This window comes from Loxodonta africana, chromosome 22, assembly GCF_030014295.1.
Source record: "Loxodonta africana isolate mLoxAfr1 chromosome 22, mLoxAfr1.hap2, whole genome shotgun sequence".
NCBI lineage: Eukaryota > Metazoa > Chordata > Mammalia > Proboscidea > Elephantidae > Loxodonta > Loxodonta africana.
Genome location: NC_087363.1, coordinates 73,594,177 through 73,622,091, shown reverse-complemented (window position 1 = coordinate 73,622,091; position 27,915 = coordinate 73,594,177). Strand labels below are relative to the sequence as shown.

Below are 27,915 nucleotides of genomic sequence, written 5' to 3'. Positions count from 1 at the left end.
CAATGTATTCTTTATATATATATGTCTGTAAAAATAAATGAGTGATAAACATGGTAGTTCAAATTAGTGGTTACCTTTGGGGTGGTGAGGAAGGTTGACGTGTTTGGGAGGGCCACATGAATGCTACAGAAGTGACGGTAATGTTCTTTTAAGTTGGGTGATTTATCTACACAAATGTAATAGAGAAACCGTGTACTTGCATTGTTTAAAAACAGAAGGAAAAAAACGTGATTTACAATGGGCTGATTGGCCGTGGCCTCACAGGAACCAACCAACCAGAGACTGATATGTAAAAGCAAAATGCCAATTTATTGATTTTTCAATGGAAAAATTTTAAATACTTTTAAAATAAATGAAAATGCACATACACCCAGTGTAGCTGTTAGTTATTGAGAGCCAGAGGGAATGGAAAGCATTGGTCTGGGGTGAGGGAAGACGGCCCTAAAGTTTTCATATGCATCTTTTCTATTTTGGTCATTGCCAAAAAAGATAGGTCTTCTGTGGTATTTGCAATTTCTACTGCTTTTGTGTAAATGTATTCTTTGCCATATAGGTGATATGATGTTGCTGTTGGTGGTAGGTGCCATTGATTCGGTTCCAATTCCTAGCGACCGTATAGGGCAGAGTAGAAGTGTCCCATAGGGTTTCCAAAGAGCGACTGGTGGATCGAACTACCGATCTTTTTGGTTCACAGCGATAGCTCGCCGTGGCTCTTAACCACTGAGCCATGAGGGCTCAGTGATATGATACGAATATCTAAATTGTCATATGCCATTGCTTTATATTATATTCTAAACCTTAATTTATTTTACATTTCACTCTAGTAGTGTAATAAATAACCCTAATGACCTTTCTTTTGTTGTATCTTTGTTGGAGTTTTTGCCTGGTGTTTTATGAGATGAAACGAAGGGTAGGGTATTGGCTAAGGGTAGGGTATTGTTATAATGTGCTGAAAGTTTGTTATGGGCTGAACATGTGACCTCAGTCTGAGCTTGCTCTTATGGACCTAAAAATGACTGTTCTAGGACAAGAAGGCTGTGCATACTTGGCACTGGGTCCTTTACTAGAATTCCAGGTGGAAAGCATTGGGCTCAGAAGGCTGACAGACCTGAATGTAAAGTGAATGCTGGCATGTATTTAACGGTGTCACCATAGGCAAATTACTTAACTTTTTAGGGTGTGAGCTTCCTCATTTATAATAAACCTTACCCTCTAGTTTATTGTGAAAATTCAGCAAGTACATATAAAGCAACTAGTAGGAGCTCTGCAGATGTCAGTTTTCATCCCTTCTTTTCCATGAATTTATGACTAGAGGATTATTAGAACAGAAGGGGAGGAAAAGATCCCGACTGACTAACCGTTTCTTTATTTCGATGTGATGCAACGTACTGAGAAATATTTTTTTCCAAATTTAGAATTTTGTTTAAAAATTTTAGTATCAAGTCCCAGCAGTCTCTTCTTTCTTTTTGCAGTTTATTCCTTTCATTTACATTCTGGAAACTTGCTATATTAATTTATTTACTTGCAATATAGAGGATTTTTATTTTTCTAATATTGTGGGAAATTTCTGCCCATAAATTTTACTACAAGAAACACCATAGTTCAATGAATTTGCAATATTAGTGTTTTTATTTTAACTCAGCCTAAAATATTTTCTTTTTGTCAAGTTTTAATAGCTTGAGTATCGTAGTTTTAATTTTTCCATCTGGAATGGACCACATTCAATAACTGTGTTACTGCGTAAGTACGTAAGAGAGTATAACATTAATATTTAAAAACATTTCTCTATACAGTGTTTACAAAACTTTTTGCAAAGCTGTTGTCTTTGACTTGGGACCAAAGCTCCTTTTGTCCGTACTCTTGATGATTACTTTGGGAGCAAAGGGGGAAATGTTTGACAGGCTTTGGAGTTGCTTGTTTGTAGTTTTTTCATGGCTTAAAATAATTAATACCTGCTTTTATTTTCTGTCTTTATTAGTGCTTCTATCGATCTTCCCTGGATGACTGCGTGTATGTTTGGCACAGTCTTAATGCCATGCTGAGCAAACCTTATCTAAATGTTACTAAGAGACCCTTTTTGTTGCAAGAAAACAATGGGTTGATATTTATTTTAAATGTTCCGTGAATGTAGAAATTTTTCCCAGGCTTTCCTGATGGGTGGAGACATAATGTATAAAGTGGTATTTACATACCTTACAAGAGGTCAAGATACCCAGGCAAAATCTTGTTTAAATGCTCATCACCATGGAAACACATCAGCTTATTGTTACATAGCTTTTGTAAGTACATTGTAATTTTCATTTCATTGATGTTCAGTACAGAGCAATTAAATGTGTAATTAATTGACCAGCATAAAATTTTCAAGAAGCAGTTGTATTTTCAAGAAGCTATCTTAGTGTTTTAGACTCTATTCATGTAATACTTACTTAAATCTAAAAAGAAATCTCTGTGTGTGTTAAGTCTTTATTAACTGGTTTCATCTAATTTAAGGTGTTATAATATTGGGATAGTTGTAATTTCAGAAATAATTCTGGCATGATACTAGTGTAAATTATGTGGATTACTTTTCTTAAAAACAGTATTGCTGTTTTATTGGCAGGAAGTGCTTTGTTTCAATAGTGTTTTAAACTAATACAGTGAATAAAAGGGAGGGAGTTTCCTTAAAATATTTAGATTTATGGTTCTTTTAGGGAGGTTGGCAAATATTTAAATGGGATAAAAAGATGAAGTTCTTAAAATCCTTGTAGTATATGACATACTCTTAACCATTCACGATTTTGTGAAAGAAGTGCAACTATTGGTAATAGGCAGAAGTTCTTATAATTCTGTGATCTTATGTACAGGGGAGTCTTCTCACTTGTAAAGTTCAACAATGGAAACCTTCCTCTTTTTCAGTGTTTTGCCTATGACTGTATTTGAAGGGTATTAAATAAATTTTCCTGACATCTGGTACATCTTTGAGCTCAGTGTATGTAAGACGGGAGTTGATAGGAAGCTTCCCCTTGGGGCTTTCTAGCTCCTGCTTCTGACTCTTAATGGAAAGATGAGCAGTAGGCTTATTTTTGCTTATATGCTGTCCTGCTAGTGATTAATGGTGGTGATAAAAGCTCTTCTGATGCTTTTCGTTACTACTTTGCAGGCAGAATCGTATCTAAAAGTTTAAGAATCTTACATGTTACATGCCCCAAACCGTCCGGTGTTTAGGCTTTACCTCTCTTTTATCTACCCTAAATTTTTTGAAGGTAAAAAATCGGCCAAATTGCATTTAATGAACACACTTTTTTGTATTGATTTGTCTTAAAGCTTGTGAATGTGGCATTTAATTGATTTCAGGTTGAGCTGATTTTGTCTTAATTACAAGGAAAATAAATTTTACAAAAACAGAGTTGTCCTAGCCTCCTAGTGGATTAAGTCAGAATGATAGTTATTTCTTAATTATCATGGGAGTTCTCTTCAATATTTCATGGGATTGGCCTGATCGTACTAAATGATTTCGATGGCTTGCACCAAGGCAGCCTTTTCTGTAAGTGTATTATAGCCAATTTTCTCTTCATTTTTATTCATGAACAGATTTCTTTTTGTGTTTGATTTACTACCTTTTAGTTGACCAATTTGAAATAAATAAATTTTTGAACAGTTTATGTGATTTGACTACAGGAGTTTATTTTGGCTAAATATTTCTGAGTTTATTGCTGAGTGTACATTTCAGACACTTCCTGATGGTATTTTTATACCTATAATAGAAAAAAGATCCTCTTGTAGTTATATACCTTGTTTCTTTTCACATGCATACACGCATATATATATATATATGTATATATATATATATACACATATATTTAACACAAGAAAGATTTATATTTGGGACTTAGTTTGTAGGTATACGTGGATAAATATGTGAATATTTAACTCTAGTGTCCCTTTCAGACACAGTTAAACTTAGACTGTATATTAAATCCTATCTGTGTTTCTTAATAAGAAAAAAAATATAAACAAAAGTAGAGTAGATTTTGGATTTAGTAGTAATTTCCTCTTTTGAAATAATGCTAGTGAAAGCACAGGGTTAAAGCATGTGAAATGAGGAGATTACTTTAACCAAACAGTTTTCCAAAGGATTTTCTATGAAGGTTACGTTTAGAAGAGTGACTGCCAAGTCCTTGAGAACTTTGGGCACTTCGGTAAGACTTGGTTGAAAGCAGTTTATTAACACTGTCTTTGAAGTCTGTGCCGTCCAATATGGTAGCCACTAGGCATGTGTAGTGATGTATATTTAAACTGATAAAAATTCAATGAAATTAAAAATTCAGCTTTTCAGTCAATTAGCCACATTACAGCTGCTCTGTTCACACATGTGGCTAGTGATGACCACGTTGGGCGGTGCACAACAGGACATTTCCATCGTCACAAAGTTCATTACAACTGCTCTGTTCACACATGTGGCTAGTGATGACCACGGCGGGTGGTGCACAGCAGGACATTTCCATCGTCACAGAAAGCTCTGTCAGCAGGTGCTGTTCCAGGCTATCAGATCATGAGTCGTCTGTCTGTCTTTCACCTGTGGTTATTTTGTGCACTGTCCTAAAGGCGGAAGAAAAGGTCAGGCCCAAGTTCAAGGATGTACTTGAGTAGTAAGCACCTCAGTTGGTTGGAGACTGGTCCTAATGAAACTACATTTTTGTTTTTCGGCACTAACGTTTGCTGTTGTTGTCACTGGCCATTGATTCGGCTCCAACTCATAGCTACCTTAAGTATAACAGAACAAAGTGTCGCCCCGCCCTGTGCCATTTCAATGACTGTTGCTATGTTTGAGTTTATTTTTTCAGCCACATTGTCGACCATCTCACCGAGGGCTTCCCTCCTCGCCTTTACCAGCCCTCCACTTTACCAACCATGATGTCCTTTACTAGTGGTTTGTCTTTCCAGATGAAGTGTTCAAAATAAGCGAGCTGAAATCTTGCCATTCTCGTTTCTAAGGAGCATTCTTGTATTTTTTCTAAGACTGACTTGCTTTCTGGAAGTCCCTGGTATATTCAGTATTCTTCATCAACACGAAAATTCAAATACATCAGTCTCACTAACAACCTGAGATACGCAGATGACACGACCTTGCTTGCCAAAAATGAGGACTACTTGAAGCACTTACTGATGAAGGTTAAACAGTACATCCATCAGTATAGATTGCACATGAATGTGAAGAAAACGAAAATCCTTACAACTGGACGTGAACAGCATTGTGATAAATAAAGAAGAAATTGAAGTTGTCAGTGATGTCATTCTTCTGGGATCAACAGTCAATATCTATGGAAGTAGCAGTCAGGAAATCAAACAATGTATTGCATTGGGCAAATCTGCTGCAAAAAACCCCTTTAAAGTTTTCAAAAGCAAAGATGTCACTCTGAGGACTAAGGTGTATCTAACTCAAGCCATGGTCTTGAAAATTGAAAATTGCCTTATATGCATGCGAAGCTGGACAATAAAAAAGGAAGACAGAAGAGGAAACTGGGTGTAACTAGCCTTGCATTAGTGCGTCTTAGCCTTTACTAAGAGTGACGTGATCAAATTTATGTTTTGAAAAAATCATATTCTTGCTGCAATGTAGGAATGGATTGAAGAGAAACAGGAATGGATGTAGGGCTACTCGTTAGAAGACTAAGGAGTAGTCCAGGCAAAATGAATGTAGTGGAATTAGAGATAAGTGGGGATGAGTTTGAGTTGTAATTATATGCAAGAAACAGAAGGACTTGGTGTTTGGATCAGGGCTCAGGATGTGTGTATGGGGTACACAGTAGGAAAGAGAGGCAACACCATGGTATTGAGGTCGGTGACGCTGAGGGAGGTCTAGAGGATAAAATGATGAGTTCAATTTTAGGATTGAGGTTAAGATGCCGTGAGACGTCTAGGGGATGGCAGTCGGGGTACGTGGGTCCTGGCCTCGGTGGTGAGAGTTGTTGGCGTTTATGTAACACTTCCAGCCGTGTGAGGAGGCAAGACCACTGTCTTAGTTACCTGGAGTCGTAGCAGGAATACCGTAAGTGGGTGTCTTTAAAAAGAACAGAAATTAATTTTTTCAGTGTTCTGGAGGTGAATATTCTTACTCACCAAAGCCAGGGTGTGGCTCCAAGGGGAGGTCCTTCTTTGTCTATTTCAACTTCTAGTAGTGGGCAGTCCTTGGAATTCCTAGGGTGGTAGGTTCATTTGCCTCCGTTGTCAGATCGTGGATGCCTTCCCCCTGTGTCCGTGTGTGTGTCTCTGTGTGTATGCTGCTCTTTATATGACTCAGAAGTGATTAGGTTTAGGACCCACCCTACCTTGGATTGATCTCAACTGACTGATTGATTATATTACATTAGATTACGTTATGGAAGGTGTCACATTACATTAGATGTAAGATAATTACATTACATTAGATCGCATCCACAGGTAAAGGCATTAAAATTTCAGCACATACTATGTGAGACAATTCAGTGCATAGCAGTAACCTAGGGAAACAACTGAGCAATATATCTAGTGAATGGTCACCATCAGAATCAGTTGAGCTACCAATATGGGATAGGTGCTCAGGAACTGGCAAGTTGCTTGGTCATTTTGATGCACGAGGAAGTTTGAGAAGCACTGATAAAGCACGTGAAAAGATGAACGTCTAAAATTGAGCCAGGAAAGAAAGGGGACCCTGGGTATTTTCCTTTATAGAATGAAAGAAAAAACAATGGAGATGGAGAAACAAGTGTAGAGGAGGGAAAGAGAGAAACTGAGGTATAGAGGAGGAAAGCTGAGGAGACTCACAGGCCACACAGCTATGTCTTAAAAAAAAAAACAAAAAACTAGTGCCATCGTTTTAAAAGTCAAGCCAGTTGTAGAAGAAAGAAAGGGGATGAGATTCCTGATTGAAGAGAATGAAAAACATTTTAAAAAATCATTGTGGGAATTGTTTTTTAAAAAAGTCAGGAATAAGTATAATTTAGTGGAGCCCTGGGTGCAGTGCTTAAGAGCTATGGCTGCTAATCAAAAGGTCAGCAGTTCGAATCCACCAGCTGCTCCTCTGATACCCTATGGGACAGTTCTATTCTGTCTTATAGGGTCGCTGTGAGTTGGAATCATCTCGATGGCAACGGGTTTGGTTTTTTAAATTATTTTTTGGAATCTAGTAGAAATAATTTCTCACGGTTTCATGAATTTCTTTAACAGTGCCCAGTATTCTAGGAATAAGCACATCTGGTAGAAGGTCAGAAGGGCAAGGGATACTGTAATATTATTGATACTGCATTATCACTGAAGTACAGTGGTTCACTACAGTGTTTAGGTAGCTGATTGAGAGGTTTGAAAGAGATCAAGGGAGCTATCATAATAGTCATTATGATGGTGAGGATATAGAGCTAGGTTAGAGAGCTGAAAGACTGGGACAATGATGGGAAGTTGTGGACTAAGAGGACAGTTTCAAAGTTTGAGATCTTAGAGGTAGCCCTGAGAAATGATGGAGTGGAGGTGCAGGCAGTCCCCAGGTTTCAAAGGTTGGATTTACAGAAAACTTGTACTTGCACTTTACTGTCATGTAAGTTTGCCCTCACTTTAAAACGATTGAACCAACCCCTACTTACAACAAAGTCTTCATCCCAGTCACCTTCACTTGTTTCATGTGTAGCTTTTAAATCGTTGAAAAGGCTTTCAGCCTTTTTTTGCGCTGGAGTAAGGCTAGATAAGAACTGTATGTGCCTGTTCTGACTGACTTACAATTTTGACTTAAAGACACAGTTAAGAATGGATCTCGTTCGTAATCTGGGGACTGCCTATAGTACATATATGGGGGGCCATAGTAGAATGGAGATTAAGTTCATTGGACTTGAGGTTATGAGCTTGTATGTTATGATGTCGGGGAATGTGATAAGTACGTAACATCAAGAAAGATGGGATTGTTTCTTACGGGTATACTAAGGGTAGGTGACAAAGATGGAAAGCTGGTTATATAAATTGGCACTAGAGGGTGGTGTAAATTTAATGCAGGCACACAAGTGACATGTGAACCTGCCAAACCTTGGAGATTTCAAAAGCAAAGGTAACACTTTGAGCCATGATAGCTACCCTCAGGAGTGTGGTGGTGTGGTTGGTTAAGTGCTCAGCTCTAACCGAGAGGTCAGAGGTCTGAACCCGCCAGCTGCTCCCGGGGGGAAAAGATGTGGCAGTCTGCTTCCATAAAGATTTACAGCCTTGGAAACCCCTATGCGGCGGTTCTATTCTGTCCTGTAGGTTCGCTCTGAATCAGAATTGACTCGATTGCAGTGGGGTTTTTTTATAGCCAACCCTGATATTGTGCTTACTAAGCACCAGACATTGTCCTTAGCATGCTACATACATTAATTAACTCATTTGATTCTCTTAGCAACCCTGTGAGGTAGAAGTGTTAGTAGTATCCACATTTTACAAAGGAGGAAATTGAGGCGCAGTGAAGATTAACAATTTGCTCAAAGTTACACAGCTAGTAGGAAACCCTGGTGGCATACTAGTTAAGAGCTACAGCTGCTGATCAAAAGGTCAGCAGTTCACATCCACCAAGTGCTCTTTGGAAACCCTATGGAGCAGTTCTATTCTGTCCTATAGGGTCACTATGAGTTGGAATTGACAGCAACGGGTTTGGTTTCCATTAAGCAGTGAAGCAGAATTTGAACCCAGGGAATCTGTTGCTGGAACCCCTGGTGGCATAGTGGTTAAGAGCTACAGCTGCTAACCAAAAGATTGGCAGTTCAGATCCACCAGGTGCTCCTTGGAAACTCTATGGGGCAGTTCTACTCTGTCCTTATAGGGTTGCTATGAATCAGAATTGACTGGACAGCAACGGGTATTTTTTTTTTTTTTTAATCTGTTGCTAGAGACTTTCAACTAGTTCATTTTACTGTTTATCTCATAAACTGAACTTGGATATTAAAAAAACAAAAGCTATTCTTTTGTATGCAATCTCTTAGAAGTCAGTTTTTAAAGAAAAAAAGTTCTCAAATTACTTAAATAATACACACCCATTTTAGAAAATTTGGAGAATACACATAAAAGCATAGCTATAAAAGGAAAATAATTTTCCATAATAGTAATACCTAGAGATAAGACTATTAATATTGGTTACCCATCTTTTATTAATGTACTTTTTTTAAATGGGGTCATGGGGTCATAGTGTGCACACTGTGAGATTATAAGTATTTCCCGCTCAGTGGTTATACTTTATTATATGGATGTGTCGTAATTCATTTAACCTGTCTCTTACGGTTGGATGTTCAGGTGGTTTAGTTTGTGTGTATGTGTGTGTGTGCACACACATGCTACATTTATTAAAATTTGATAAAATTGTTTATGGAGCTCTTAATATTTTTGAAATAAAACTATAATAGCATGGGAAGTCCGTGCTATTTTAAGGTTTAAAGTAATCACTTGTAAAACCATCTGTGCCAAGAACTTTTATTGAAATTAGTTCTTTCTCAATGTTTTAAATTTCTTCAAAGAAAGTTTTCGTGGTCTTTTTCGTTTTCTTATCTTGTTCTTGAGTCAGCTTTAGAATAGCATGTCTTCCTAGAATCTTACTCCACTGATTTCATTTTCTTTTTCAGATTTATTGACAGAGAGTTGGAGTTGTACTTGATTTTCTGTTATTTTAAAAATATGTACTGTGTCTTAATTATGCTCTTTCTTATTCCTATTATGTTTTTGCTCTTTTATTTTTTCAGTTGTTCTATCCAGACAATTTTGTAAATTTTCTTGTTTTTAAAAAACCACCACTTGGATTTATTTTTCTTTTCTCCCATTTTGTTCTTCTTCTTCAGTAGTTGTAGCATTTATTTTAATTGCCTGCTTCATTATGCCTTGTTTAGGTCTGTTTTCCAAATTCTTGAGTTGCGTGCTTTGTTTGTTTTTACCCTTTCTTATTTAATGATAAGACTCATTTCAGTATGAGAGTACAAATTTTGCTGTAAGTTTGATAAAATGTTCTTGTTATTTCCTAGTCTGTAATAACATTTGCATATTTTAATTTAAAGTTTTTGATAATTTATTGTTTTCAGATATTCTTTATTGTTTATGCTGTATATTCAGAGAGAGATATTTGCATTTTAGAATTTGATGTATTGTTTTATAGCCTAAAGTCTAATTGATTTTTGTAAATTTTATTTGAGTAGTTAAAAGCATATTCCCTATAGGGAATTAATGTATTAAATCAACCTTATGATTATTCTCCAGAACCTATATATTCTTGTTAATATTTTCCCCTTCTAGATCAGTCACATACTGATAGAGAGGTGTGTTGGGAGAGACAGCGTGCCATGGGTCCTGAGCATTCCTGCATGTTCTTGCTGATTATGCCAAGAATATAAGATCTTGACTGCTTTTTACCTAGGCCACTTGATAGGGTGGTATTGGTAGTGAGCAGCCTTGAGGGATGAGCAGGCTTGCTTGGTATAAAAGCAGTAGATTCTGCAAGCTCACAGTTCTTCAGCTGCTGCACAAATCCACTGTATGTGTCATATCCATTTGGGCCCATGGTATCACCCCAAGGGGCTTGGGAGCAAGGGGAATTGACATCCTGCTGCTCATGCTGTGTGCTGTGCCATGAGTGATGAGGTTCTTTGTTTCTGACCCAGGAGTCTTATATCTTCTGCCAGAATCCATGCAGCAGCAACAGACTAGCTTATTTGCTTGTACCTACTGCCATGGAGTCGATTCTGACTCATGTGCTTAGAAGGAGAGTAAAATCAAACCCTACACCTGAGAGTTTTGGCACCAAGATGAGATGCTGACAGAGATGGCTTTCTGGAAGAGGAAGGACAAGGGCCCTGCAGGCCCGGCTTGGTGATCTGAAGACTCTTCAGAGCTGGTAGTGAGTGCTGTCACCCAAGTAGTGGAGGAGGGAGGGGAGTTAAGGATCCCCAACTGCCCTGCCTGCTAAGGAGGCCGAATAGGGCTTTGGTTGCTGCTTATTCCCTTCTTGTGGGAGGAGGCAGGGGTGTTAGCGTAACAGTGAGGCTGCAGGTCACACAGCCGGGTCATAAAGCTTGTGGCAGTGGCTGCTGAGCCAAGATGTTCCCAAACTGAAATAAGGGGTGTCAGCACTGAGAACTTTGTCATTCAGTGTAGAGCTCTGAGTTCATTTGGTGAGGCCAGAAAGGGTGACCCTCAAATCAAAAGTGAGTGCAGAGTATTGCGTAATTACCCCAAACCCGCAGCGTGGATTTCTGGGCCCGCTGAAGTCCCTTTGGTTAGCAGCCGTAGCACTTAACCACTGAAGTCCCACCTGGAAACCCTGGTGGCATAATGGCTAAGTGCTGCGGGTGCTAACCAAGAGGTTGCAGTTTGAATCCACCAGGCGCTCCATGGAAACTCTATGGGGCAGTTCTGTTCTACCCTGTAGGGTCGCTATGAGTTGGAATTGACGTGATGGCAGTGGGTTTGGTTTTTTTGTTTTTGAAGTCCCACTTGGCTTGTGAGGTGCAGGAGTGGCTGGAGGCACCCAGAACTGCAGGGCAGAGTATGGCAGTATCTGCAGGGCAGTGTATGCAAGTTCGTAAGGAACAGATCCATGAGCCAGGTCACGTGTGGGACACCAGATGGTACACGGGGGAGAAAGTAGCTCCCGTACTTACGCACCCACCTTGGAGTGAGGGACCAAGGACGTAAAATGCCTTTCTGTTGCCCCTGGAATTGCCTCTCCCACTAACCTACCCTCCTAACCTACACTCCTTACACTGGTTATAGTGGATATATTTCACTTTATTTTCTTCTCTGTTTCTGTACATTTTATAATATTTGTTAATATTTTACTATATTTGTTTTCTTTTGTTACTATATTGGCTGTTTCCTTTATATCTTCTGGTATTTCAGAAGATAATATAACTTTTGATTCTATTAGTGATAACCTTACGTTTCTAATAGCATTATTTAATTTCTGTATTAGAGTAAAAAAGGAAATATAATTTTAAGTGACCCCATTTAAATTTTTTTCCTTAACTCTTTCTTTTCTCCTGTCTAAATGTCTAGTTCTTTATAAGATAATTTAGAATTATTATCATTAAATGGCCTCTCTTTCAAAAGTATTTTTTGCATTGCATTTTAGTTTGTTATCATGTCCGAAAAACCAAACCCGTTGCCATCAAGTCAATCCCAACACATAGCAATCCTGTAGGATAGAGTAGAACTGCCCTATAGGGTTTTTAAGGTTGTAATCTTTACATCAAGGTTGTAATCTTTACAGAAGCAGACTGCCACCTTTTTCTCCCGAGGAACTGCTGGTGGGTTCAAACTGTCAACCTTTTGGTTAGCAGCCGAGTGCTCAACCGTTGCACCACCAGAGGTCCTTCTTATGGTTATATATGTAATTACTAATATTTGTCTCAATTTCTAAAACTTCCCCATTGTTCACCAACAATACTTACATGTAATCACTTACAGTCTTTTGTGAAGGACTAGGTAGGATGGATACTTGGGCTCCTGTACCTAACAGAGCCATAAAAGTTTGAGTCCCTCAACTCCCCAAAGTCCTCCAGCATACTCAGATGGTTTTGTATGGCTTTCATCCCCCCCTAGGGACTGGAAGACCTCTGCTTTATTCCAATCCCCTCCTCCACCCCAAAGCATCTGTGGTTGGAGTAGGGGGAGGAAGGGACCGGGAAGCACAAAGAGAGAGATTCACACCAGTAAGCAGGGCACTTTCCGTTGCTGGCAGCCTAGTGACTGCTTGTGGCTCAGCCAAACTTCTGATGTCTTCTGTTCCCACAAAGCTCTGTATTCTCCTTCCTGACATCATTTTTTTAGCTTTGGGAAATGCTTGACTCAGCAGCTATGGCCACATTACCTCTTAGCTGCTGCTACAGGACTTGCTGTTATATTGTCAGGATAACATCCCTTTCTGCTTCCTCTTAGGATGGAGTGAGCTACAAACAATCATTCTGGGGCTTTGTTTCAGCCCTCCCTTTTACAGCTCAGCCTATAAGCATGTATTGACAGGCAGGCAGTTGGGGATCTCTCCCCTCCCCACTTGCCTACCACATAGGTGAGAGTATTGGCCACTAGATCCTGGGGAATCTTCCCACACCCCTTAACTGAACCTGTGTGAGCCTTTGGATCTTTCAGAAAGTTGTGTCTCTAGCATTCCATCGTTGTCACCAAAAATTGTAAAGAACTGTGAGGTTTGAGATTTTATTCTATTTGGAAGCTAACAAGTTAGCCTGCCACAGTTTCACAGATGCTGGCTGTGGGCATGAGATTCCTGAGCCAGAGACAGGGCCTTATCACCCACAGCACAGCAAGTGCGTGAGCTTCCTGTTCGTGTCCGTTGCCCTTGCCCCTCAAGCCCTGTGGGGCACTGCAGGGTGCCCCAGGTATATGCTGTGCCCCCACTGAGCTTGTGTCACAGGGAAGGAACCTGAGCTTATGATAACCAAATAATTTGTAATGCGCTACAAGCAAATCTGCCTGACCTTTGCTTTGGAGGGCGACATCATAAACAAAACAAAACAAAACAGAAAACCCACTGCCATCCAGTCGATTCCGACTCACAGTGACACGATAGGAAAGAGTAGAACTGCCCCGTGGGGTTTCCAAGGCTGTAATCTTTACAGAAGCAGACTGTCACCTCTTTCTCCTGTGTAATGGCTGGTGGGTTCGAACCACCAACATTTCTGTTAGCGTTTGAGTGCTTAACTGTTGTGCCGCCAGGGCTCCTTGACTTAACCCACAGAGGAAGCATATTTGAAGAAAAATTTAATTTGTTTAAATTTTGTTAAATCTTACCAAAAATCAGAGGAAGTGTGTAAGTCTTACGTTGATTGATTCCCAAACATATGTTGTTATTATAGTGCTTAAACTTATTACATTATTATAATTATTTAATATCATCATTATGTTATAGCACATATTACTTAAAAACTTACAGTACTCATATGTTTTTGACAGTGAATTTCAAATTGTTCCAAGGAACCTTACCGTTAGCTCATACATCATAACACGTAAAATATGGGTGTTACGTGTTTTGGGAGCCGTACCGTTTAGCTCGTATATTCCTTACGGGCTAGTTGGAGGCAGGGAGGATTTGCCAGTCAGAGACAAGGAAAAAGCCGAGGGGGTATAACACATACACGCCTGAGCACCTACTCTTTTTACCTGTTCTATGTGTAAACTTCCTATGTAATATTTTATTTGTAATTAAAAAAAGACATGCTTAGAGAGATGGAAGGAGGGAAGAAGGGGAAAAGGAAGGGAAAGGAGAGAGGGAGAAAGAAGGGGAGGGAGAGAGAAAAGAAGAAAGGAAGAGTGAAGAAATCATTGTTAAAAAGGTGATGGACATCCTGTTTGTTACCCGAATAATTTGAAAGTTGTGAAGTAGAAGCTCAGAAGGCTCTTCAGGAGAGTACAAGTCTGTTTTCTGGTAGTGTATTTTGTGACTTTTCCTATTTCATCTCACTTGAGTAATAGCTACTGTTCGATCTTATGAATAAAGTACAAGCCTAACTCGTTCTGGTTCACTGGCCTCCCTTGCTGTGAACATTTACGGTGAAATAACTTCCATATTTGAAGAAGTATTTTAAACCTCCGGAGAGCAGCCCTTTGGTAAGACTGATACATGTTAAGGAACTAGTAAGAAAAGGCCACTGCGGCTCTGAGGTTACCAGCTAGGGCTGGGAGCACGTAGCCACGATTTCAGGACATTCCTTTTCCTCTCTATGGAATTTGAGGAACTGAGGTGCTTTGATTTAAGTAACAACCTATTTCTTTATTTTAGAAATTAGAAAAAGTTGTGTTTTCAGTAATATTTAGTAGCAGAATTGAAATATGTGTTTTGGGTCTTCATTTATAACTCATACCTTTAAACTATTTTTAATGTGAAAAGAAAGATTACCTTGATCTTTTGGGAGACATGATACACTTAAATTTTATTGTTTGTTATGTTAGATATTATAGATTACTGATATGTTAGTTAGATGATCATTTAAATTTAGTACTGATGGTTATTTGGTGACTCCTCAGGAGTACAGGAAAGTTTCTTTTCATGCTTTGTCCAGTGGTTTTTAAGAATAAAATCTGATCCCTGATTTGGTCATAAGGTCAGAATTTGTTTTACACTTAAAACAAAATTGTACATAATGATTGTTTATTATATTCTGACTTCATGATATCTAAAGTGAAGAAAGGAATGCTATAAATTCATGTAAATAATATTTCTAAATTTATAGTGTTGGGATTCAAAAGAGCAGTTCTTCAGCTGTACACTTGAGGGCTCTGTAGGCTGTGAAGAGCTATTTTGAATTCTTATAATAGAAAATTGTGTTCCCAAGTAAATTGGCGCATTGTGCTTTTACCAAGTTTAATGTTCACTAAACTGTTTGGGTGTATGTCATAATTAACCTCATCTTCCCTCGATTGGAATCACAGATAAAAATGCCTTTATCTGCTTTCATGGTGGAAAGCATTAGAAAAGTAACTATTTATAATGGCTCTGCAAAGATTATTCTTATAAATAATTAAAAAATTATATTCCAGACTTAATACCATTTTCCATAATTTTGAAAGTCAGTCTAAACCTTATAAACTGTAAGCATTTTATATGTTTGTTAGTAAAAATAAACTTCCTTTACAAAGAATTATTTTATGCTTCATATAGGCAGAAACCTAATTATTCTTCAGATAAAATAAAATTCTGAAATTTTCAATTATTATTTTTCAGGGAATCCGAGCTCGCATTTTAGAAACTCTGGTCATGCTCATTCTTCTCGCACTGCTTATTCTTGGAATAGTCTGGGTAGCTTCCGCACTCATTGACAACGATGCTGCAAGCATGGAGTCTTTATACGGTAGGGGATTCCTCGTTTCAGCTGGCTTCTCCAGCGGAGGCTGGGCCTTGGGATATAGTTACGCATTCACTTTTGTAAAATATTTTAATAATTCTTGGTGTAGCTAACTCTTGATGTTCATTTATAGAACTAAGGGATCCTTAGGCATGTTTATGGAAAAAAATGGATGTTCATCTGCAGTATAAGCAAGCAGCGTTTCCTTTTTTGTTTGTTGTTAATTGGTTTCTGTTCTTAAAATTTCCATGGAGGCTTTTTCAGATCTTTCTCTTGTGTGATTTAACAATAAATCAGTGAATTCAAATTGTATGGTTCGGTAGACTCAAGTTGGCAGTTGTGATGTTTACTGTACCTTACGATAGAGACTGTGCATTAAGGTATAGTCAGTCTACACCTTAATGCATGGTATTTTGAGTTTTGAATATATTAAAATATATTTAATTTTTTTGTAGATCTCTGGGAGTTTTACCTACCCTATTTATATTCCTGTATATCATTGATGGGATGTTTGTTACTTCTCTGTAAGTATTTTTTCCAACTTAATATTGATAGGAAAGTAGAGTTGTCCTGTATTCCAGAAAATCACGGGCAGGTTTCCTGATGAGATTACTGAACAGCTTGAAGATTTTTTTTTGAAGTTGGCCCTTAACATTTTTTATTGTTCAAGATAAATGTTGATACAGTGAAACCCTGGGATATTAAGATACTTTTGGTGTTCTCTAAGGAAAGGCTCTTCCATGGGCCTGGAGAGAGACACCCACGTAACTCACACACACCCACCGTCACCCCTCACAGTGCTAGATTCCGCTTTTGCACGGTGATGGTAGAAGTCTGCGCGACAAGTTTATAGATTTTAGTTCACAGTATGTTTTGTTTTACTTGATGCGTCAACATGTATCTCAGAGATATTGTAAGTAGGTAAATGCAGATAAAAGGACTTGAAATTATAGTTGTCACTTTTAGAGAAGTGGTTAAGAGCTCAGGCTGTAACCAAAAGGTCGGTAGTTCAAATCTACCAGCTACTCCTTGGAAACCCTACAGGGCATTCAGCTCTGACCTGTAGGGTTGCTGTGAGTTGGAATCGACTCGACGGCAGCGGGTTTGGTTTTTGGTTTGTCTCATTCTCAAATAAATAACTGCTTGAAGTTTTAACTGTTCTTTACTTGGTGTTCTTCTTTTTCTCTTAATCTAATGTTTATTATTATTGTGCTACTAGAATCGTGACTATTCTAAGCCTTCTTTCGTCTTCAGGTACTTTTTACTAAATATAGCAGTACCTACCTAGCTTCTTTATGGATGAAATTGAAGAGCAGCGTCACAAAGCACTGAGAAAATCTAAATTTGAGATAAGAATTTTCTTAAAAGGATAATCTTTGAGTTTGTTTCATTCTAATGACTAGTAGTTTATCTGTCCTAACTCTGAAATATAATTTTCTCTCTGTGGGTCATCTTTTTTCTGCAGTGTGTACACCAGTTGGTCTTTCCCGTATGTTTACAGTAATGGGTCAGTTGTTAGTGAAGCCAACAGTAAGTACTTCATTATAAATCATTTTGTTTATTAAATACATGAGGTTGCATTTGAGTATCTTTTAAATTATGGGCTAGTATTTAGAATCATAACAAGAATATTTTTGTGAGCCGATGACCCAAATCGTTGTTGCCGTTGTTTTTATTTTAATCACTTTCATACTCAGAAATCAAATTTATTGTTTCTTTAAAAATATTAACTGTAGGCATTCAGGTAAAAATTCTTCTAGCAAATTTTAAGACAAAATTTGTATATATTTACGATATTTTAGGTATCTGTACCTTATAGCAAATAGTAATTCTATTACGTTTCTGAAAACTTTCCTGCATATCAGATCTTGACTGATTAAATTATACTTTCCTTGTAAGCTCAGAAATACCAAATATTCATTTTAAAATAATCTTTAATTAGTAGTTTTAATAATTTGGCTGTTTCTTTGGCTTCCAGCTATTTTATCATGTATTTCATAATCTGCAAATAGCTCCTTTGATTGAAATGTCCTTAACTTTTTTTTTTTTTTTTTCTGTTAATTAAGCTGTTTTAAAAATCAGGTCAAATGCTACTACCGTCAAGAAAACTTATCAAAGTTGTTTTTCTCTTCAACCAGAAGTAATTTTTCTTCCTCAACTTTTGGAACATTTTATTTAGGCCTCAGTTATGACATTAATTTTAATTTTATAATTATTTTTGGATTCATCTGTCTCTTCTGCTTCACTTTACTATGACGTATTTGAGGCCAAGGACCATGTCTTACCCATATTTAAGTCCCTGTTAGCCCTTAGTGATTAAGAGCATAGGCTTTGAAAGGCAAATCATTTTCTTTGCTAAACCTTGCAGATGATAACAGTCTGTTCTTCACTGGGTTGTAGAAATCAAGGAAGATGACGCATGGATGCACCTAACAGTGCCTGGCACATGCAGAGTGCCTCCCTCCACACATTGAAGAATATCTGTATGCCAGTCATATTGTCATTTCTTCACACATAAAACATACCTATGCTGAAAAGTATTTATTGGACAATTGGTACAGCAAGACAAAATCATTCTGTACGTGTTAGACTTTAAGAAAGGAGCCCTGGTGGTGCAAGGCTTGGCTGCTAACTGAAAGGTTGGCAGTTCAAATCCTCCCAGAGGCTCCATGGGAGAAAGTCCGGGCCATCTGCTCTTGCAGATATTACATCCCAGAAAACCCTGTGGGACAGTTCTGCTCTATCACATGGAGTCTCTGTGAGTCAGAATCAACTCGATGGCACCTGACAACAGACAACAGACTTTAGTAAAAGCAAAAATTGTCAGTTCTGATCCAAATAGTAGAATGTGATGCGAACCATTGTTGGGGGGAAGGGGGACTTCTTATGTCCCACAAAGGCATGGTGTCTATCTCTCCACCTCCATCTTGAGTTCCTGTCCCCTTAATTCATTACATTCCAGTCAGTCCCAGCAATGTAGCAAGTGCTTTCCCACCTTAGAGCCTTCACACATTCTGACACATGACTGGCTCTTTTCAGTTGAAAAGTTAACTCCTCAGAGAGTCCTTCACTGGCTAGCCTATTGAAGTGGGTCTCCCCGTCTCCTTTCTTTCTACCCAGTAACTGTACCCTCAAAGGATGATCATTCTTTGTAATTATTTATATGTTTATTATTCATTTCATTTCCTGTTTCATTATTTATATTTTTCTCTCCAGATTTTAGGCTTCATAAAGGTAGAGATCATATGCATACCCAGTGACTAGTTCAGTGATAGACCATAATAGACCAAAATATTTGTCAAAAGATTAGGAATTATTGCTTTTAATAAATTTTGTATAAATTATATAAATATGATGCCTGATAAAACCAAAAAACCAAACCCAGTGCCGTTGAGTCGATTCCGACTCATAGCAACCCTATAAGACAGAGTAGAACTACCCCATAGAGTTTCCAAGGAGCGCCTGGCAGATTCGAACTGCCAACCCCTTGGTTAGCAGCCGTAGCACTTAACCACTACACCACTAGGGTTTTCTGATGCCTGATAAAAAAAAAAAATTTTTTTTTTTAATGGATTGTATAATTTGATAATCTGTTTTCTGAAAATACCTTATCAGGGAACTAAAAGAATATTCATATATAGGGTCTCTGTCCTTTTGTCTACTAACTCCTAGCCCCCCCTTTTTTTTTTGCAAGGAATAAGTAATTTGGGTTTGATACAAAACATTGATATCAGCTCTGGGATTCTTTTAAATTTTTCCTAGAGCAAGGATCTTCTTGCAGAAGGACAGCTATGTTAACAAAGCTAGAATTAAACAAATTTAAGGTTTTATTAATTTTGAAGACAGTGTAAGGTAATATACGTTGATAATTGATGAGTGTCTTTTGTTTTGAACTAGACTTGTATGGCTTGATGGTGAGTGGTTTATATTTAAGCATGTCATTTCTCTAGGGATTTTGTTTATAGGATAATTTTGACAATACTGATGTTAATATTTGAATATTTTATATAAAGAGATGTAAATGGAAAGTATTTACGTGGTAGTGATTTAGTGTATGCATTTCTTGTTTTGGACATTATGTAGGTAAATATAAATAAGAAGACAAGTGCTGGAGTGAATTATCTGCTCCTTCCAGCTCTAACATGCAGCACAGAAAAGTATCACCGTGTCTAACTTGTGGTTATTTGAAATTCGTGTATTCGGTCGCCATTGACAGAGCTGCAGTGCTCTTTAGTTTATCCTTCACACTTTAAAAGGGTCCAATTTAAATGCACATAGTCTTTTTGTGATAACTTTTGGTGTGTTTAACTACATATTAAAATAATTTTCTTAATTTGTGAATAGAATAATTTGAGCATTTTTATTTTGAGTTCTTAGTGATTTGAATGACCGTGTTATGTAAATAATTAGACCAAATAACCTGTAACATTCTCATAGGTGCTAGTTGTATTATTGAATAGTTTTATTTTTAAATTTAGATTCTTGAAGACTTGGATGAACAAATTTATATTATTACCCTAGAGGAAGAAGCACTCCAGAGACGACTAAATGGTATGTGGATAATGTATATTTAGACCAGAATTTAAAAATATTTAATTCAAAAAAGGTAATTGAGGGGAAAAATAATAAATCTTTCAGTGTCTTGTGCTATTGTAAGAGGTCAAGACTTAACAGTAACATGTGAACTTCCCAGAGGAAGAAAGGTTTGCCTAAGATTAGAGGCATTTTGGTAAAGCTACAGTCTTTCACCCTGACTGAAGTTAGCTCTAATCTAGCAAGGCCAGTTCAGTTCTGAGATATTGGCCAGTAAGGGGGTAGGTGTACCTCTGTTACAGAGTCTTAGTACATTTTAAGCATTATGACCCCCAGAAACTTAGGTTTTACAGCTTTACATGTTGTCTTACTGTCTTTAATATCCCTACTTCATTTCCCTCCTCTTGAAATCTTTATGGCAAAAAGTAGTTTCTTTGTAACTAAGGTGCCAAATTTGATTACGTTTTACTCTGGAACTCTTTTTTTTTTTCGTTGTGCTTTAAGTGAAAGTTTACAGTTCAAGTTAGTTTCTCATACAAAAATTGATACACACATCATTATGTGACCCTAGTTGTTCTCCCTATAATGTGACAGCACACTCCTTTTTTCCACCCTGTATTTCCTGTGTCCATTTAACCAGCTCCCGTCCCTTTCTGCCTTCTCATCTTGCCTCCGAACAGGAGCTGCCCATTTAGTCTCATGTGTCTACTTGATGACCTAAGAAGCGTACTCTTCAGAAGTACCATTTTGTGTCTTATAATTCACTCTAATCTTTGTCTGAAGAGTTGGCTTTGGGAATGGTTTTAGTTTTGGGGGACAGAGTATCCAGGGGTCATGACCTCAGGGATCCCTCCAGTCTCAGTAAGACCAGTAGTCTGGTCTTTTTACTAGAATTTGAGTTCTGCACCCCTACTTTTCTCCTGCTCCATCAGAGACTCTCTTTTGTGTTGCCTGTCAGGGCAGTCATTGTTTGTAGCTGGGCACCATCTAGTTCTTCTGGTCTTAGGCTAATGGAGTCTCTGGTTGATGTGGTCCTTTCTGTTTCTTGGGCCCATAACTACCTTGTGTCGTTGGTGTTCTTCATTCTCCTTTGCTCCAGGTTGGTTGGGACCAATTGATGCATCTTAGGTGGCCGCTTCCTAGCTTTTAAGACCCCAGACGCCACTCACCAAAGTGAGATGCAGAACATTTTCTTAATAAACTTTGTTATGCCAGTTGACCTAGAAGTCCCCTGAAACCATCGTCCGCAGACCTCCGCCCCTGTTACTCCGTCTGTCCAAGTGTTTTGTATTCAGGAAACTTCTTAGCTTTTGACTTAGTCCTGTTGTGCTGGCTTCCCCTGACTTTGGAACTCTTTTGTTATTTGGGAGTGTTGTAACCAAGTAAGCATGTCAAAGATTTTAAAGTTCAATTTTCAATTACTAGTCATTTTTTACATAGGTAAATAAAAAAAATAATTAATTTCGTGAATCTCACCCAGCACTCTTTTCTCTTACATAGTACTTAATGTTGAAAAAAATCCCTCAACCAAGGTCCGAATATTAATAGCTAACTGTATTTCAAAATTATAATTCAAGAGTAGCTATACAATGAAGGTTACTTTAAGTATGAACTATTTTAAAAATAGGAAGAAATCCATCTACTTTCTTAAATTACAACTGGTGAATTAAATCATCAACACAAAAGTGTTGATAACATTTATAGCTCTTTTCTTAGGTCAAAGAATTTCAGATTATATCTGTTCTAGAGAATCCTTCTCAGTAACAATGTGCACTGTGACACAGATAAACTTTTAGATTGGAACTATATATTTTTTGTCTTAGTTATCTAATGCTGCTATACTGGAAATATAACAAGTGGATGGCTTTAACAAACAGAAGTTTATTTTCTCACAGTTTAGGAGACTAGAAGTCTGAATTCAGGGTGCCAGCTCCAGGAGAAGCCCTTCTCTTTCTCTCAGCTCTGAGGGAAGGTCCTTGTCATCAGTCTTCCCCTGGTCTAGGAGCTTCTCAGCGTGGGGACCCGGTCCAAAGGCTGCGCTGTGCTCCTGGCGCTGCTTTCTTGGTGATATGAGGTCTGGTTGTCTCTCTGCTCGCTTCTTTCTTTTATATCTCAAAAAAGATTGACTCAGGATACAACCTAATCTCGTAGATTAAGTCCTGACTCATTAACATAACTGCATCTGATCCTTCCTCATTAACATCATAGAGGTGGGATTTACAACACATAGGAAAATCACATCAGATTGACAAAATGGTAGACAATCACACAGTACTGGGCATCATGGCCTAGCAAAATTGATACATTTTAGAGGCATACAATTCAATCCATGCCATCTTTCATCTTGTAAGTTAGTTAAAGCAGCTTTCATATTTAAGTCTATTTAATTTCAGAATTATAAACTTTAGCCAATACTGTCAGCTTTATAACACTTTGTTAAACATAACAGATTTGTTGTATTTAGATAATTGTGCTATTACGGAATAAACATGCCTGAATTAGGAAGAATTAAATATCAACCTGTTTGCTGTGGTGCGGGATTGCGTTTTAGCCTGAAGTATATGCTGTTTATTTTATAAATCAGGATTTAATATCCAGGAAGGGCAAAATATAGTGCTCCATGAATTAAGGAATGTGAAGTAAACCTAATCAACAGAAACAAAAACGTAGACTTTCCTCACCTTTCCCTTACTGAGTAGGAAAAAAAATTTTTCCAAAATCTTTGTAAATCCTTTAGGCTCCTCAAATGTAAAAGTGGGTCATTATATCTGAAGAAGTTAGAAAGGAAATACTTACCAGAAGGCTAAATCTGTTACAAAATAAGTCAAGCTAAAGTAAGCCGAGCATCCCGACTAGTACAGAAATGTTGGTAGGGAAGAGACGGTTTGTATCTGGAGAGGGGTAAGAATGATATGATAGCTAATGCTAAATATAATTTTATTTTACACCATTTTAGGAGTCATTGTTCATGACTTCCGTTTGGTACGTTGTCCTTAAAATCTTTTCAGTGAAGCTCCTTAATATGTTAGGATAATTGTTATGATTTTGCTGTTTGCTGTTGCTTAGCCATTGTGGACTACTTCAGGTGAACAATAATAGGCTAGAGAGTTTGTGTTATGAGATATCATAAATGGCTTTATGGGGGGAAAATCTATATTTTACAAATATAGATTAAGAATGGCAATATTTAAGTTATAAAAAACAATGTATAAACAAAAAAAGTAGAGTTTTAGTTTTTTTACTCTGGGCTATTAAAAGGAATTGCAGAGTGAGAGTAAATTATTTTATTGGAAAATATAAATAACAGTGCTGACTTATCACCAGAATTCTTGGTGATAGAATATTAAAAACCTGGTATTTTGCTAATGAAATGTAGAGTAAGCTTTTCCTAATGTGTGTTGGGATGTGTGATGCATATCACAGTCATCTTTGGGGCATCTGTATGGTTTGCTCTGTGCTCAGTTTTACCATTATCTGAAAAAACATGATACTTAAACAATATGAAGAATTGCTTTATTATGAAAATAACATTTTTTAAGAAGGGTAATATGACTTATTGTGATAATTATTATATTACTGGAGTTGGATTTTCATGCCAGATTTTTAAAATATCTGTATAGGTTTATGATGGAATGTATGACTGTGACCTCTCCATTGTTCCTATTTGACTCTTGATGGTGCCAGTTTCTTAAAATCTTTGGAAGGTTTTGATCTTGTTAATAATACTATTGCTTTATAAAATATGCTAGTGAAATAAAGCTAAACTGTATACTATTGTGAGTTAATCAATATCATACAGAAACCATCTTGTTATCAGTCTACCCTCTACTCTTTCATCTTCTAAGCACCAGACTCCATGCAGGTAAATTAAGATTAAGGCTCAAAGCCATAGACTAGTTAACTGAAGAAAAGAAAAAAAAAAAAAAAAGGATAAGAATTCAAAAATAGTTTATCCGGCACTTAAACACTTGAAAAAAAAACAGAAGGGAAGGAGTTCTGTGTGTTCCTAGAGACAGGAAGACCCCTAAGACTCCCACTCTTTCCTGTCCTTCAGCACACAGCCTCACCTCCACTTGGAGCCTCTTCCTCATATGCTTCTGCGCACCCTCATCCAAGACCCCATTTCCCAACTTTCTCAGCTCCTGAAACTTTCTGCTTGAACTAGTTGGGGCTGAGCGTTTACCCGGCAGTAAAACCTATATATCCTCATCCTTCACCTTTTGATTCCATGAAACTTAGCTTTCCCCAGCATGCGTTGCTCTGTCATGTGGTGGCTCTGTTCTTGCTGTAATTAACAGTAACTAACATTTTTGCATAATCTCAAAATCAGACATCCCAGCCTCCAGCCACCACCTCTTATTTTTTTAGCTCACTTCCTCTAGTACTTCATCTTCTGCAGCTCTTCTATATGGAGATTTAACACGCCGTTTATGTATCCTAATAACTTTTTGTTACTATTTTTTCTCATTTCTCTCATACCCTTACTTCCTTAACACACAGGTTAAATTCCTGGGCTATCATTATAATCAGTCCCTTGCATATACTCTTAATTCCATTTTTGCCCTTTGACTTTTTTGTACTCATGTTTGGTGAAACTCCAACCTTGGCTATATCCAACTTTTTGTGTTCTCTGACTCACACCTGCTCAGGTGACTGACCATGCTGCATGGTCTTACTTTAAATTTATGACCACTATCTTAAATTTACTTTCCATTCTCCTAGGTAAATATTTTATATCTTCTCTTTCCTCAAACTTTCTTCACCATCCTCACTCTCAACTGGTAACATTGTTTCGTATTTTCTTGAGAAAAGAGAAGCAATCATAAGAAAAGTTTCACAAGCTTTTCCTTCATAGGTACTCACCTACCTGCAACTTCTCCCACATATGCTACCTTTTTCTCCTGTTTCTATGGATGAATTATTTGTGCTCCTGGCTAAGATCCAAAAAAAAAACCATTGCGGTTGAGTCAGCTCCGACTCGTAACGACCCTATAGGACAGAGTGGAACTGCCCCACAGAGTTTCCAAAGAGCACCTGGTGGATTCAGCCCTTTACTGTTCCACTGGATTCCATCTCTTCTCACCTATCCAAGGACAGTCGACTGTAGCAATTGGACACAATTCTAGCAATTCTACCCTCTCTCTTGCGTATTCAGTTTTTTCCCAACTGGATCATTTCCATCAATATGATACATGCTGTAATTCTTTTCCAGGGTAGGTAGGTAGGTAAAAGGAAAGCTATCTCTCTAGGTTTTAACCTCATTTCATTGTTCTTCTTTATAGCAAAACTCCTCCGAAAGTTGTTTATACTCATTGATTTCAGTTCTGTGCTTCATGTTTTGTATTGAACTCACACATGCCTTAGGCTGAGTCCTCTAAGAAGCAGAACCAGTGCAGTGTATAAATATATATATAGATATTTCTATCAAGGAAATGGCATATGTGGTTGTAGATGGTGGAAAGTCCCAAGTCCATGGGTCAGGCTGGAGGCTTCCCCTGACTCAGGTAGCTGCAGGGGCTACCTTGGGTAAACCCAAGATCGGCAGGTCATATACAGCAGGCTTCTGGCTCACAGGCTGCGGAGGCCAACAGATTCCAAGGTCAGCAAGTAAGTTGCCAGCTCAAGCCCCAAGAACTGGAGGCCAGACAAACAGGAGCCAGCTGCAGGATCCAGAGTGAGCAAAAGCCAGTGAGCTTTGCCAGAAAGTCCACCTATGTTGGATGGAGGCCACACCTCCAAGGAAACTCTCTTTCAGCTAATTGGCTGCTCATAACAAATCTCAGCATGGAGGTGATTACATTATATCAGATCTCATTATGGAGGTGATTACATCATTACATAGCTACCAAACTATATTATAACTGCCAGACGACTGAGAATCATGGTCCAGCCAAGTTGACACACAACCTTAGCCATCACACCTCCCTTACGTGACCCAAATGCTATTGTCAAGTTGTCCATTGCCTTCACAGCTCTCATCTTACATTACTTCCTCTGTGAAATATTTTTTATTCTACTTGATTTTCAGTTCACCACTCTCCTGGTCCTTTTATTTAATGGATTGCTTTTTCTTAATCTACTTTTCTGATTTTTCTTTGTGCTCATAATTTCTTCACACTGCAGCACCTCATGCCTCAAGTCCCTAAGCTCTTCTCTATTGACAGTCACACTGTTGGTCTCATGGCTTTAAACACCATCTCTGTGCTGCTGACCCCTCCTCTGAACTCCAGACTTAAAGATCCAACTGTCTAGTTGACACTTTCCTTTCAGTGTCTGATAGGTGTCTTAAACATATTATGTCCAAAATCAAACTCAAGACCTTACTCCTGAATTCTGCTTCTATTATAGCTTACCTGTGTCTGGCAAGTCCTTGTAGTCTCTTTCTCTTAATTCCTATATGGATTCTATCAGCGAATCCTGTTGGCTCTAGCTTCAAAGTGTATCTTACCACTTCTTACCTTCTCCACAGATTCCACCCTGTATTTAGGAACAGTCACCTCTGGATTAGATTCTTGCAGTAGTTTCCTGACTGGCCTCCATGCATCTACTCTCAGCCTTGCAAGTTGGAGACAGCCTTTGAAAATCTAAGTCAGATCTCATCACTTATTTTCTCAAACGCTTCCAATGGCTTCCTATTTCGACCTGAATAAAAGCCAAAGTCCTTAAAGTGGCCCCCATCCCCACCTTCATCTTTTATGACTTTTCATTGCAGTCTGGCAAAGTGGACTCCTTGCCAGCACTCTTAGCTAGTACCCTCTCACCTCAGAGCATTTGTACTTTTTCCTTAGGCTTCATGTCTTTCCAGTCTTTCCTTAAAGGTTACTTCTCTGTGAGCTTTCCCATACTATAGGAGTTGGCTTTGTGACTACTGATTTAAAATTACTAAGCCACTCTTCACCTTGGCTCTCCTTTCCCCCTTTTCTGCTTTCCACTATCTGACATACTATTTTATTTTTCATATATTGTTTGTCTTCTTACACCAGAATAAACTCCACAGTGGCAAGGGTATTTGTTAGGTCTCTTCTGTATTCTCAATCCCAAAATATTACCAGACTTATAGTGGATCCAAAAAAACCAAAACCAAACTCAGTAAATATTTGTTGCTTGAGTAAATAAATAAATGAAGAATGCATGAGGGAGAGTTGTCATTTCACTATTCAGGTGAAGAAGGAAGGAGAAGTAAAATTTGGTGACAAGGTAAAAGAATCACATGGAGAGAGTGTTTACGCATAATAAAGACCTCTGAGGATATGCCAAGACTGAGGGAACAGGAGGACCGTGTGGACTAGGATGTTAGTAATGAAGCTGAAATAAGGTGATTTCTACCCGCCCCCCCCCCCCGCAATATTGTTACAGCCATGAAATAATAGCACTCAAGATTCACTTCTACTTCAAGACCCCTGAAGAGTAGCCCAACAGAAAAGCTCATTACATTAATTGGGGTAGAAAATCTTTTGTAATTCCTTCCCAGGATTAAGAAGCTACGTATATCATTAACTTGTTTAAATAATGCAACAGCTTTAATTGCAATAATTAGCTTTTGTGTGTGTATAGCCTGTGGGTATACTGGGTA

General features: G+C 38.0%; 1 protein-coding gene across 14 annotated transcripts in view; it reads left to right on the top strand.

Moving 5' to 3' along the window:
- Positions 1-27,915, top strand: part of LMBR1 (limb development membrane protein 1) — a 252,099-nt gene that overhangs the window by 156,690 nt on the left and 67,494 nt on the right. For 13 of the 14 annotated variants that reach the window (XM_064275133.1, XM_064275132.1, XM_023539811.2 and 10 more), the window contains 4 exons: positions 15,689-15,815; positions 16,265-16,333; positions 17,275-17,339; positions 20,288-20,360. In XM_064275133.1, coding sequence (XP_064131203.1) covers positions 15,689-15,815; positions 16,265-16,333; positions 17,275-17,339; positions 20,288-20,360 — 334 coding nt within the window. The remainder of the gene's footprint in view (positions 1-15,688; positions 15,816-16,264; positions 16,334-17,274; positions 17,340-20,287; positions 20,361-27,915) is intronic. The other variant, XM_064275129.1, reaches the window with a different exon arrangement.